This window comes from Plectropomus leopardus, chromosome 12, assembly GCF_008729295.1.
Source record: "Plectropomus leopardus isolate mb chromosome 12, YSFRI_Pleo_2.0, whole genome shotgun sequence".
NCBI classification, from domain to species: Eukaryota; Metazoa; Chordata; class Actinopteri; order Perciformes; family Serranidae; genus Plectropomus; species Plectropomus leopardus.
Window position 1 is genome coordinate 30,743,373 of NC_056474.1, and position 13,952 is coordinate 30,757,324.

A 13,952-nucleotide genomic window follows, 5' to 3' on the forward strand; every position below is an offset into this window, starting at 1 on the left:
CTTGAGTGTACAGTGATGCCAAAATGTTGCTTATACATCTGCTCATGTGCTTTTATTTTTACTGTCTTATCTTTTGCAGTCAGTCTTACCTTGAGTAATGGCTCGAGTTCATCTCTCCGTTTCTATCCTGAAGTTGCAGAGTGGATGATGTCCTCCAGAATCTCCACCTGACAGAAAAGATCCAGAGAGACGCTTTCAGTTGTTTGTCATGTGGGCCGACCTCCACTTATCCACATCACTGAGCTTTTAGACGGCATCAAACTCCTCCACGCTAATGCACATTAACACAGACAGCAGTGTGTCAATCCAAGGGGACGTTTGTGCCAAATTCGTTAAAATTTTTTCCAAATGTTTTTTAAGATATCACTTTCACAAGGTTGAAACCAACGCAAAGTCAGTGGCCTTCAACCTCTAAAATCACTGATTCCAAGTGGGCTTTTGTGCCAAATTTGAAGAAATTCCCTTTGTGGTGTTCTTTCATTTGAAAGTCCAGGGTTTACCTCTTGTCTGAAGGTGATGTTTTTTTTCTACACCTCACCATGTGCCTCCTTCCCCTAAACCCAAGCATCTAAGGTAGCATGTGTGTTTGTTGGCGTCCTGGCGTTGGTTAGCATGTGCTTTTCTTGAGCTTTTCCTTGTCTAAACATTTGTTGACATCACTGTAGCGTCATCCCACGACGTCAGCAGCAGATGCAGAAGGATACCCAGAGCGTGATATAAAGATGCAGAAGGATACTCAGAGCACGATATAAAGACGCAGGAGGATATTCAGAACGTGATGTAAAGACGCAGGAGGATACCCCAGAGCGCGATATAAAGACGCAGGAGGATACCCAGAGCGCGATATAAAGACGCAGGAGGATACCCCAGAGCGTGATATAAAGACGCAGGAGGATACCCAGAGCGCGATATAAAGACGCAGGAGGATACCCAGAGCGCGATATAAAGACGCAGGAGGATACTCAGAGCGCGATATAAAGACGCAAAAGGATACCCAGAGCGCGATATAAAGACGCAGGAGGATACCCAGAGCGCGATATAAAGACGCAGGAGGATACCCAGAGCGTGATACAAAGATGCAGAAGTCCACTGCAAAGCGGCAACATGTCCCGACTTGGGATGAGAAGATGTTGAGAATCCAGCGGCAGGCTCCCGTCCCTCACTCTTACCTGGCTGCTCTTTCCAACACTCAGGTTCTTGAGCTTGTAGACCGTCACTTGTCCATCACTGTCTCCCACCAGGACACAGTCTGTCTGTGTGGCAAATAGCAGGGACGTCATCTCCACACCAGTAGCTGCAGGCTGCACAATGACTGGGTCCAAGCTGAGGGAGACAGGTGTATGATTATGGACAGTTTAAATCAGAGAAACAAACAGGGTCAACGACCAGAGCGTCCCCACAGTCTCACTCACATGCTGGAGTTCAGGTCCCAGATCTCCAGCTGTTTTTCATTAACAGCTCCGAACACTGTGGCCCACATTGGGGACCACTTGATGTCACACACTGCAGTCTGAGAGGAGGTGAAGCCTAACACGGGGTTGGGGCAGCCCTGCTTCCACAACTGCATGGTCCAGTCGGAGGAGCAGCTCAGGAACATATCAGGACTGAATGGACTCCATGTGATGCAGCTCACAGGACACTGAGGGACAACATGTGACTGTTACTGTTACTTCTCTCTGATTCCTCAACACAAATAACCCAAACAGCAGCAACTGGTCCCAGAAATAGATTTGAACATCTATCAGAGATAATGTACAAATACTGCAACAAAATGTGTTAGAGGGATCAAAAAAAAATCGAAAAACACATCTTTCCTCTTGCCTATATAGCTATTTTTCAATCAACAAAGTTTTGGTGTTGGAGATATCAGCTGTAGAGATGTCTGATTTCTCTCCACGCTCGGCTTGCGGTGCTCAAAGCACCAAAAATACATTTGAAAAACTTAAGAGCAAAGTCACTTTTAAAATGTCATGACCCAGTTACTCAAGAGAATCCACAGAGCTTGTTGTGAGCTGTTTCATGAAGGAACTATTTTATGCCTCCGCCCTTTAGCTGGTCTGGGGCATTATGTCTTCGGGTTGTCCGTCTGTGTGTCACATTCTTGTGAACGTGATATCTCAAAAATGCCTTGGTGGAGTTCCTTCAGATTTGACACAAACATTCACTTGGACTCAACGATGAGCTGATTAGAATGTGTTCGTGGAAGGCCAAAGGTCAAGGTCACAGTGACAACATGTTTTTGTATATCTAGTTTTCTATCCAATGGTATCTCCTTGCAGAAGGAAGTGATCAGCTACTCATGGCTGAGAGGAGCTGTTCTCCTCAGCTGAGCTGTAACATTAGCTAGCTCAGCGGTGCAGCCCGACACTCTGCAACTCAGGGTGAACTGTTCCTTTAGTAATAATCAAAATACTTAAAGAGATGGATTTTTAGCCTTCAGCAGAAAAGACGAAATGATTCTGCAGTATGGACCTCTACACTATGATTAGTTTTATAATTGTCAAAGGTAACATGTGGAAGACTGTCTCACCAAAAAATGTCTGCATTGCTTCCACTGGCTTACACTGGGGTGTTGCTTCAGTGTTTTGCCATCAAATATCAATATATGGATCTGTTTGTTTTTGATTTACTTGCGTTAAACTAATGCGATTAGAGGAAGGTGGTGACTTTTGTTTTGATGGACTCACAAAATGCTTCCTGTAAGTCTCCAGAAACTGCAGGCTGTTGGAACAGGAGCATTTGTGAATGAGACCTTCCCACGTGCTGACCAGGTAGACACTGGAGTCCTGGTGGAGCAAAGAAATGCTGCTGAGATGCACGATTACACTGAAAAAAAACAATCAATTATGAAGTCATTTACGAAACAAGCATTGAATTATTTGTTTACTAAAATTTTGAAGTCAGCTCTAATTGTCTGCTGTTTCACAGACACAGCTCTGCCTGAGCAAAAAGCATTATTTGTTAATATGTACACAGAAACACACTTTTAAGCCCAGGAACTGCACTCAGCATTAATGTTTTGGAATGACCAACTTACTGATGGATGGAAGTCCAAACACAGACCGGGACTCACAGCTGACTGAATACTTTCTGTCTTGGTTTCTGTTTTGGTTTCTGTCTTCGTCCTTCCAGGCCTCTTCTTTCTGTTTTTCATCTTCTTCAGCTTCATCAGATCTATGGTGAGATGGAGGGATGGATGAATACATTACTTATCAACAAAATACCATATTCATAAACAGCAACGTCAATACAATTAAATGTACTGTACATAGAACATACATTTGTGAGGTGGACTCAGTGCAGCAGTGCAACATTCTATGCAATTTATTCTATAGTTGTAGTGCAGTTATGGATCAGATTGTTTAAAGCTGGGGTAGGCAGTTTTATTTAGTCCCATAATAACCTCTGTAATTGAAGTGATCTGAAAGAAAACTAGATTTGTGCACCTTCTCTTAGCTCTGCTTTCAGGCTTTAGAAAATCTAGCTGCGATGGGAGATTTTAGCCAATTACAGGTCATTTCAAAGACAGGGCGTTCCTATTGTCTGTTCTATTTTTTTCAATTTTGAACATTTTTGGGGTACTTTCTCTTTTCTTTTTGTCTTCTTCTCTTCTTCTGTTGGTTTTCAGGTGGTTTTCTTGTAACTTCTTACAAATGTTTTGCTCATTTTTGGGCCATGTCTTAGTAAGCTGCTCATTGCCTTCTCCCCGTGGTTTTGCAAGAAATAAAACAAATTGGCTCAGGTTTCAAAGGGTTAAACTGCTGAGAGCATCTTAAAGTTCAAGAATCTACAATGTGTCTTTATATCTATGAGTTCATAATCTAATTAAATTGTTAGAGAGGTGTTTTTCTCTTTGTCAATGGGCCACATTACAATTCTGGTTGTCTGAATAATTCTGGTTCTTTGAATTTAGGTAGAACTTCGGAGTCTTTGTGCATGTCGAGCTGAAGTGACGATGGGAAAACGTGGTGCTGAGCACAGTACCGATGCAGTGGAGGCCGTTGTTGCAGATAAACCACTTGGTGACCCTGCCGTCAGCAGCCACAGAGAAGAGAGATTCCACCTTCTCGTCTCCTGTCAGGCTCAGCTTCTGTTGGATCCACCTGAGCTGCCATACTGGATCCAGGTGCTTGTTGGGACATTCACTGCTCCAACACAAAGAAGTGAAGATCAATAAGATGAGTCACCATGAAACATTCTTTTCAGCGTGCAGTGGAAGAGCTGCACAGTTCACTCTCTCTCTCTCTCTCTCTCTCTCTCACACACACACACACACACACACACACACACACACACACACACACACACACACAGTCCTCACCTGCTGCTGATAACACTGGACTTGTTGTCTTGACTCCTCACGTCGTAGATAGTGATGCTGCCGTCCTGCATGCTCACAGCCAGCTGCGCGGGGTTGTTGGATGAGAAGTCCAGTGAAGTCACCGCGCTGTCACAGTGGATGATGCGCCCAGGCCACTGCAGAGGGGACAAGTGGCAACAATCAAAAACATCTGGAATGGACAGCTTGCACTGCTCCTCAGTTAACATTGTGCGTGCTGCTGTGGAAATATTGGGCACTGGAGGTAAATTAAAGTTAAAAGCAGTCATACCGTGGGATTTTTGACAGACCAGCAGCACACCAGGCCTGGTTTCTGGTCACCGTAGCCAAACTCACCATAGCCCACCGCCAGAAGGTCCTAGCAGAGAAAGCAAAGCACAAGCACATCTGCAGGAAGCCCTGTTCACATAGGACTAGTGAAAGCTGGGGCCCTCATGTGAGGATGAAAATGACTCCCACAGGTCTGTTTAGTGCCGCACATTTGCACTAGATAGGCCAAGTTTGTTTTTTAATTTGAAGTAACTGGCATTTTCCTCTATGCCATTTGGACAATATACTATACTATGATGTTTTTGTGCACTTTTTAAAAATTCTTTGACGACATATTATGCTATGACATTTTTAGGCAATACTGGACGACATACTACAGTATGTCTTTTTATTCTATTTTGGACGACATACAATACTATGCTCTTTTTATGCATTTTGGATGACATACTACACTAAGTTTTTTTTTAGACATTTGGGAAAAACACACCATACTACACTATACACTGTGACCGTTCTATTCTATTTTGGACAATATACTATACTATGACATTTTTATGCATTTCTGGACGACACTCTATACTATGAATTTTTCGTAGTATTTTTGGACAACATAACATAGTATGACTTTTCACTAGTATTTTAAATGACATGCTATAGTATGACTTTTTTATGATATTTTGAATGACATACCAAGGTGACATTTTCACGCTGTTCTGGACGACATACTATACTGTGACTTTTTTATGGTATTTTTGCCGACAAGCTATAGTACTATAGTCGTCGTAGGTGCTCTTTATTCTTCTTGCTCCTCTTGCAGTAATTACAGTGTTTCCTTCCAGTGGCAGTTCACTCACTTAACCCCAAAAATGTGACTTCTCTCATGTATCTGACTGTATGTCATTTAACTCAAAGCATTTTTAACCTACAGGCAGCACTAATTGCACCAGTTCTGTAATGTCACCAAATCTGGGGTCCTAATACCACTGTGTTTTTGATATAATCATTTAATTACCCTTTCTGCATTCAAGCAATTTCACTCACCCAAGTGACATTCTGCTGGGGAAAGTAAGAACCACAATGTGCAGTACAATTATAAAATTTACTTACTCTTGTGATTCCATAGCAGTTGCCAGCATTTTTTTTTCTTGTCTCTCGCAAGACAGCATACGCTACTTTATCTCTAAATGCTACCAGTCTCTGCAGAATTTTTTTTACAACTGCCTATAGTGGACAATACTTCTTCCAGTACACCTTATCTCAGAGAACGTAACCTCCCTTATTTTCCTTAAAATGTATGCAATTATAAATTTAGTATAGTGTAGGTGCAAAAATATCCTTTACCTTATATATTCACTTTAATCATCTTATATTAACTTATATATTCACCTTAATCATCTTATGTTCATTTTTAATTTGAGCTTAAGTTAACTCACACTGTTTGCAATTATAAATTTAGTATAGTGTAGGTGCAAAAATATCCTTTACCTTATATATTCACTTTAATCATCATCATTTTAATTTGAGCTTAAGTTAACTCACACTGTTTGCAATTCTAAATTTGTGACTGAATGTGATCCTCTCTGTGAGACTTACTCAGTACACTCTATGTTTCTGAGTTCTGTACTTTCAGCTGAAATAGATTGACTCTGTTAAACCATTTTTATTTTCTCTTTTATTACTTCATCGCAATGTGCAGACAGCTGCTTTTGTTTCATCATGTATTTGTTCACTTCTTTGAATGAAAATGACGTAATTTCAACCAAAATGGCATAGTACAGTATAATGCATAAAAATATCATAGTATAGTATGTCGTCCAGAAATGGCATAGACAGGTCATAGTATAGCACATCGTTCAAAAATACATAAAAACCTCATAATCTAGTATGTCGTCCACAATGGAATAAAAACATCATAGTATAGTACGTCGTCCAGAAATGCAGAAAAATGTCATTGTTTACTATGTCATGCAAAATGCATAAAAACTTTATAGTATAGTATGCTGTCCAACATGGCATAAAAACATCATAGTATAGGTCACAAATTGCAATTTCAGCTCCTTAAGCAGGAAGTAGTGTTTCACACAGGTAGAGACTCAGACAAGCAGAGAGAAGCAGGGGATTCAAACAAAACCCTGAAAACACTTTCACATCCTCCTGAAGTTTAGAAGACTGCAGAACCTGTTTAAAAGAACTTTTGATGGAGGTGGTGAGTTTTGTCATCATGTTGTATGTACATGTGTTTGTACTGATTGCTGCAGCTGTGATCAGTTAAGTGTTAAAGAGATTGTATGTAAACTTGAAAATGTGATATTCAAATGATATTTAAGTGTTTAATATGCTGTTTAATGATTCATTTCGATGTGGAAACATGTTTGTAAATGTTTATATGTATTAGCAACTAGCAGTTATCTCTTTAATGCTAAGCTAATGCTAGGCTAATGCTAAGCCAATTTGAGCTAAAGCTTTGATTTATTTTGTGGATTTGAGTTCATTTTATGCTAACAAAGAACAAGTAGCTTAAAGCTCTGGCCTTGTTTCACACAGGCCAGGTTTTTCACCCTGCCCTTCCTCCTTCCCACGGATGGCCAGCAACCCAACAACAAGGAGCATCTTCAATAGCCCCATCACCAATAATCATCTCCATTCATCATCATCAGTCATCCTGCCAACCTGGTAGGCTCAAACGTACCCTTTCCCCTTTCCCTTTTTATTTTTATGGACTTTTTCAACCCCTAAGTGGTGATTTTGGTTTACAACAGATTGAAAGAACTGAAACAAAGTGTTAAAGTTAAAACAAAGTACTTTATTCTTGTTGAACTTAGTTATTTCGAACTGTTTACTGAACAAAGAATTTAATTTGTGTATTTCTATTTATTTTTATTTCTGTAGTTTCAATACAAATTATTTTGTAAAACAAGTTCAGGTCTCCTGAGTTTGAGTATTGGTATCAGTTGTTTATTCCTCCTTTCGAACATAAGATTTTTTCTGATTTCAAATTTAGCCCAAAATCCTATGTCCTATCCTATGTTGTTACATGTTCATGCTAAATTGTTTTATCTAAAGGTGAACAAGTGCTACATAAATCATTGCGAGCTAGCCAGGAGGAAGGCTCTGATTTTTAATATTTAATATTTCTCTTTGTTCTCGTGTGTGTTTAGTTACGGAAGTCTTTGAGAGACTTGGGGTTGGTAAAAGGTCTTACAAATATTGAAAAAGATGAAAAAGTTATTGATTTTGCCGTTAACAATCACCATGAAATGAAAGGTGTATGTGATGCATTAACCACACTTATCTAGCAACTTACCTAGCAAATGGCAGATATCCAACGACAACTAGCATCTCTAACAACAAAATGGCAAAATATGTTGTCCAAAAATGCATAAAAATGTCATAATCTAGTATGTCTGCCAAAACAGAATAAAAACATGATAGAATAATATGTCGCCAAAAAAACCAAGAACACTTTAATCATCATATAACTTACATATTCACCTTAATCATCTTTTATTCATGTGTCTGAGTTGTGTACTTTCAGCTGAACGACTCTGTTAAAGCTTTCTTTTTAATTCTCCTTTATCACTTCATTAAAATATACAAAAGATGGCCAGTGTTGTTTCGTAATTTAGTTGTTCTCTTCCCTGAATGAAAATACTGTAATTTCCACAACTGCTATTTTGAATGAAATTCTAGAATGACTTTTTATAATGTTTTGGACAACATACTATAGTTTGAATTGTTTATGCTATTTTTGGACGACAAACCATAGCATGACTTCTGTATGCTATTTTGAACGACATCATACAGTATGACTTTTTTATGCTACTTTGGACGACATGTTACAGTATGATTTTTTTTATGATTTTTTGACAACAGAGCATGGTATGACTTTTTCATGCTATTTGGATACATATGATACCATGACGTTTTTGCTATTTTGAGCGACATACTAAATGATGACTTTTTATGATACTTTGGATTACATACTATAGCATGACTTTTTTATGCATTTTTGGATGACATACTATTGTAAGAGTTTTTTATATTTTCGGATGAGATACCATAGTATGACTTTTTTATGCATTTTCGGATGAGATACCATAGTATGACTTTTTTATGCTATTTGGATTACATACTATTATTTGACATTTTTATGCAATTTTGGACAACATACAACAGTATGACTTTTTTATGCTATTTTTGGTTCCATACTATAGTGTTACTTTTTCATTCTGTTTTCGATGACATGCTATTGTATGACTTTTTAATGATATTTTTGGAAAACATACCACAGTATTACTTTCTTAAGCTGTTTTGGATTCCATATTATAGTGTTGCATGCAATTTTGGCAACAAACTATAGTATGACTTTTTTTGGATGACATTCTATACTAAGACTTTTTTATGCTATTTTGGACAACATCATTTACTCGTGTGTCTGCATACGTGTGTGTGTGTGTGTGTGTGTGTGTGTGTTACTGGGTTTTTCTTGTTCCATGCCATGCTGCTGACACTGCGTCCTCTGCTGAGCTCACAGCTGAAAGCCCAGAGACACTCCACAGCTGGAGATGGAGGGCTCGCTGTGTCGTCTTCCTTTAGCTCCACCGTGCCGGGGTTCAGCAGACTGTCTGGTTTTGACACAATCATTACATTTACACTTAATCTTTCATTTAATCCATCAGTATCCATCAACACTTTATCTGCCATCACCCACACATGGGAGGCAATACATGTGTCTTGTACCAGCTATGAGGTATAAATGACACCAGTCCAGACAGCATCCTGATCCACCTGTATTAGTGAAAAGTGAAAAAATTGCAGCCTATGTGATATAATGAACCATTTTACCTTCTATGGTTGGCAGTCCTCTGTAAGCAGCCAGTTTGGATTGGAAAATGTTTCCCACAATGCTTCTCTCCATTACCAGTAAGCACTGATGAAATGACTCTGACAGCATTAACTGCTGCAGCTCTGACTCAGCATTTAAACCGTTTCCAAATGCTTCTGCTTCTTTCAATGAGCTGGCAGCACTGGCTGAGGAAAAACATAAGAAAATGATACGTGTAAGTTATTGCAGAGCTATGCATAACTAACCCTTAGGGCCTGTTTGGCTCATTTTACGGGCTTTTCATTCTTTAATTAAATTTCACTGTGTTCATGCATATGGCATACATTTTTGGCAAGGGTGTATATTTTTGTTTATTCTTAGGATTTCCAGCTCAGCTCCTACAATAATTTATCCCAGGCTATCATAAACAAATGCATGTACTACATTTAAAATGATTCATTTTTGTGTTTTTATCTAAAAACATAGTGGCATCATGACAACATTTTAAAGGGTCAAAATTATGAAAACTAATGAATATTTGATAACCATGATTAGGACTGATGTTTAAAAAAAATAAACTCTACGTAAGTAGAAAATCATATTCATTATATAATTTTTATTCATGTATATTTTTATAGTCTGATTTTGAGTGCATTTTGTATGCAGAGCCGTATGATTGTGCAAATTTAACACTGCACAAAAAAAGAATCATGTATAAATATTGATGTTGCTGCTTATCACTGACATATCCCAGGCTGTGTTAATAAAAAAAAATCGACATAGCATGTAGTATATTAAAAATAATTAATTTGTGTGTTTTTTCACCAAAAAACACATTGGCCTCATGACAAAAACCTGGCATTTAAAGGGTTAAAATATTTAAAATGAATGAATATTTGATATTGATTATTAGGACTGATGCTGGTTAAAGAATTAACTCAATGAAAGAAAAAATAATATTAACATATAATATTCTTTAAAGCTTGAATTTGAAAAGTGCATTTTGTGTGAGTGTGCGTCATTTTAAAGCAGTAAACATTTTAATATCATAGTTATTCACACTACATCAGTTGTGAATCATGGAAGAAAGACTATAGATGAAGTGCAAATTGAAACTGAAGCAGAGTGGATCCTCTTCAGCGTCTTTCGTTGTCACCTGTGCTTGCTGAGCTGCCCACTGACGCGCTCCTGTCTCCACCTCTGCTGGTGTCCAGCACGGACTCTGGATAGTCAGCCCGCCCTCTGTCGGAGCTACTCTGCATTTCGTCCTGCTCAGGGCTCATCAAAGTGTCATAGATGTCCCAGGTGGTAGCAGTGGTGGCTGTGGGTATGGAAATATTTGTAAAGTCTGTCCACTTTTAAAAGCTGAATACTTTGCACTTTTCACCCAAGGATTGCTTCCATCCAATAAACTCTCCACCATCTGAAGGTTATTTTAGTAGAGCTGAAATATTTAATCCTTTGACAAGAAATTGATCATATGGGAATTCTGAGAATCTATTAACTGTATTAACTAATTTTTCAATCAAATAAAAAACTAGATCCAGCCTCCTACATGTGAATATTTTTAGATGTATTCATTTACTTTTTTATGATAGTAAATGTAATATCTTTATGTTTTGAACTGTTTGTTGGACAAAGGGGACATTGTCATCACTTTGGACTCTTTTGGACAATATGATAAGCACAGTTTGCTGTTATTGACTGTAAACATGATTGTGGAAAGTGCATCCATTTTTATCCATCCAATAATCAAAAATAAAAACAGATTTTTGTGTTGCAATCCTCCTCGGCGCTTTTTCTTAATGTGTTGTGTTGTGAGATTTGCAGCACGTTCTTCAAATGCTGTACATGTGTCTTCAAATTGATGAAGTCATTTTCTTTATCTGCTTGTGTATTCTCTTTTAACATGTTGCATGTTTTCTTAAGTTGCAACATGTTTGGTCCTTGCCACTGTAAATAACAGCTTTTTCAGTGGGAACATGTGTCAGTGTTGTGCTTTCAGCTGCTTCTGCTGCCCCCAGCTGACTGAAAGATAAATCAATTCATGCAGCTTTCAGTTTGCAAGCATCAAGGGACAAAAATGAGTCTAACCTGCGTCCACCATGACTGTGCTGTCGCTCTGGACTGATTTGTTTTTAGCTGCTCCGTTCAGTGTCTGCATAGATCGATCCACATATTTGTCATTGCCCACTCTGTTTCTGCAAACCTCAGCATACTGCCTGTTTCTCTCTCTGTGAAAACAAAGTGAAGATGATACCAGCTTGTTAAAACCACAGAAGAATATACACTTTGAAATCACTGAACACAGGATAGAACTCATGTCACTGCATTGTGTGTCCAGGGACAGGACCACAGAGAAAGACATCTCACTCTTGGTCTTTTCTGCAGATCATAAAGGTTAAGAATGGTGTGTCTTTCCCGTGAATGACTGACACAGATTTCTCATCTTGTCAAATAGTGGAGAACATCACTCACATCACAGCTTCTGCATCATCAGCATCCACTGACACGAAGGTGCTGGGTATGTCCAGCAGTGAAATGCTGTCTGTCTCAGAGATGAAGATATCTTTGACCTCTTTCAACATGTCTTCTGTCACATGTTCTTTCACGGTGTGTCTTTTCCCCTGCACATCTTGCACACAACAAAAGACATGAGACAAAAACTTTCACAGAATACCACAGATCTGTCACAGCTATCTGCAGCTCTGACATTCAGTCATAGTCACATGTTGTACATGTTACTGTGTTTAGTTATATAAACTAACTGCCATTTACTAACATTAAAGCTACAGTTGGTAACATCATTTACAAAAAAAACATTTTTTTTTTGTCATATTTGCTGTCACTTTCACCACATCCACACAGGAGTACATGAGACAGCTAATCTGGAAAAAAAAAAAAATTACGTTCCCTTCCCACTCCTTGTGCTTCTAATGGTATTTGTGAGAATCCACATGCTGGGAAACTTGTTATGAAGTCAAATAAGCACTAGAAAAAACAGCATTATACATACATAAATACATACATTAGAAATGCATTAAGTAAGAATTAAAAGTAATAATGTTTTTATGAACCTGGGAAGTTGATGGGCATGTCCCGTTTGGAAAATGTGTCCTCAATCTCCTCGTTCATGGACTCGATGGTAGACTGGCTGGATATTCTACTGCTTCCTAATATCGACCTGGAGAACAATGTCAGAATACACGAGGTGAAAATGCAGCAACACATGCCCTTAATAGGCCACACTAGGCGCAAAAAGGGACGACAAACACTGTTTTTGGATATGATACAGAGCCTTCCAAAACACAAACATTATATACTATCTAGATAAATATAAAATTATCCTATTATTTTCCTATTTTCCTGAGAAAATTGGTTTGGATTTCTTCAAATACACACAGAGACACACAAAAACTGAAAAGAAATGTTCTGCAAAGTGTAAAAAAAAATACAAAGGTGTCAAAGAAATAATATATAAATTACAATAAATTAAAAAAAAGGGATAAATGTCCAAAAACTATTTGTTGTTACTATTTATAATGTTATTAATTATTTATTCAAAATGTTGCTACAGAAAAATTAAATATATATATATTTTTAGCACTTTCTTGAGGTCATGCTCCTGTTTTGTTTATTTGTTGTCCGCTACTTGCTGGTGCTCTAGACTTTCCTAAATTCATGTCATGTTTTCACACACAGGATGCACACCCTACCTGGAGAACGGCATGGTTAAGCTCCCGGTGGCTGTTGTCTGATCTGACCCAGATCCAGCAGAGATCTCATCCAGAAACATCCTGCTGGCTTTGGCCTGAGCGGCTGCGGGGTCAGCCTGGCACAGCGGCTGAGGAGTGACGTCATTGCCTTCTTCATCAAACACCTGCACACCGGAGAACAGTTAGCCCCGTGCGTGCTGCTGTTAGCCTAATGCTAACACCCTACAAATACACAAGGGACGGGACGCCGTGGCCAGTCGCTATATTTTACCCGAACAGGTTGTCTCGGAGTTTGAATGTTGCTCTTGTCAAGAAGTTTGCTTCCTCCGCCCAGACTCAAACTTTTCCTGCTCGGCGAACCGACGACGCTGTTCGTGCTGTGGTTGATGCTGCCGGAAATTGTTCGGGAGGAACTAGAAGACAACAAAATAAAACATTAGCATAAAAGCTTTTTTTTGATAACGTTGAAAAAAACGAGTGAAACTTACGGCCTCAGCACCAGTGTCCGTCTCTTTCTTTCTTCTTTACCCACAGAGGACGACATACTGTAGCGTTGTATGCTTCTCTACTGCGTTGCCATAGCAACAGCTGTACGCCTCGCGCCCCGTCGTTGTAGCAGGGGCGGTTTCTAGAATTTGAGGACTTTAGGGGCTTAGTATTACAAGGAGGCAGCCGTGGGGGCGGGGCCTCATTCATTTCTATGAGAGCTGCTCTGTGCAATAAGGAAGTTATAAGGAAGCTTAGATCAGAGTCAGGGGAATGTCAGTATTCTTTGTCAATGAACAAGCTCTATTTTTTTTGT

The 13,952-nt window shown here is 38.9% G+C and overlaps 1 protein-coding gene across 1 annotated transcript; it reads right to left on the minus strand.

Annotated features, from left to right (window-relative positions):
* Positions 1-89: 89 nt before the first annotated feature.
* Positions 90-13,694, minus strand: dnai4 (dynein axonemal intermediate chain 4). The gene is made up of 17 exons (XM_042498348.1): positions 13,639-13,694; positions 13,422-13,563; positions 13,151-13,314; positions 12,512-12,618; positions 11,913-12,069; positions 11,529-11,668; positions 10,591-10,755; positions 9,455-9,640; positions 9,086-9,240; positions 4,611-4,697; positions 4,322-4,476; positions 3,985-4,145; positions 3,038-3,174; positions 2,688-2,786; positions 1,413-1,639; positions 1,170-1,323; positions 90-167 (listed from the first exon to the last, which is right to left on the minus strand). The coding sequence occupies exons 1-17, from the start codon at positions 13,692-13,694 to the stop codon at positions 123-125; spliced, it is 2,337 nt and encodes a 778-aa protein (XP_042354282.1). The 3' UTR covers positions 90-122.
* Positions 13,695-13,952: the final 258 nt, after the last annotated feature.

Coding starts and splice junctions, on each gene's coding strand:
- dnai4 (XM_042498348.1), bottom strand. CDS start 13,694: ATGTCGTCCTCTGTGGGTAAAGAAGAAAGAAAGAGACGGACACTGGTG. Junction 12,070..12,511: donor CATGCCCATCAACTTCCCAG/GTTCATAAAAAC, acceptor GTTGTGTGCAAG/ATGTGCAGGGGAAAAGACAC. Junction 4,146..4,321: donor TCCAGTGTTATCAGCAGCAG/GTGAGGACTGTG, acceptor GTGTTGGAGCAG/TGAATGTCCCAACAAGCACC.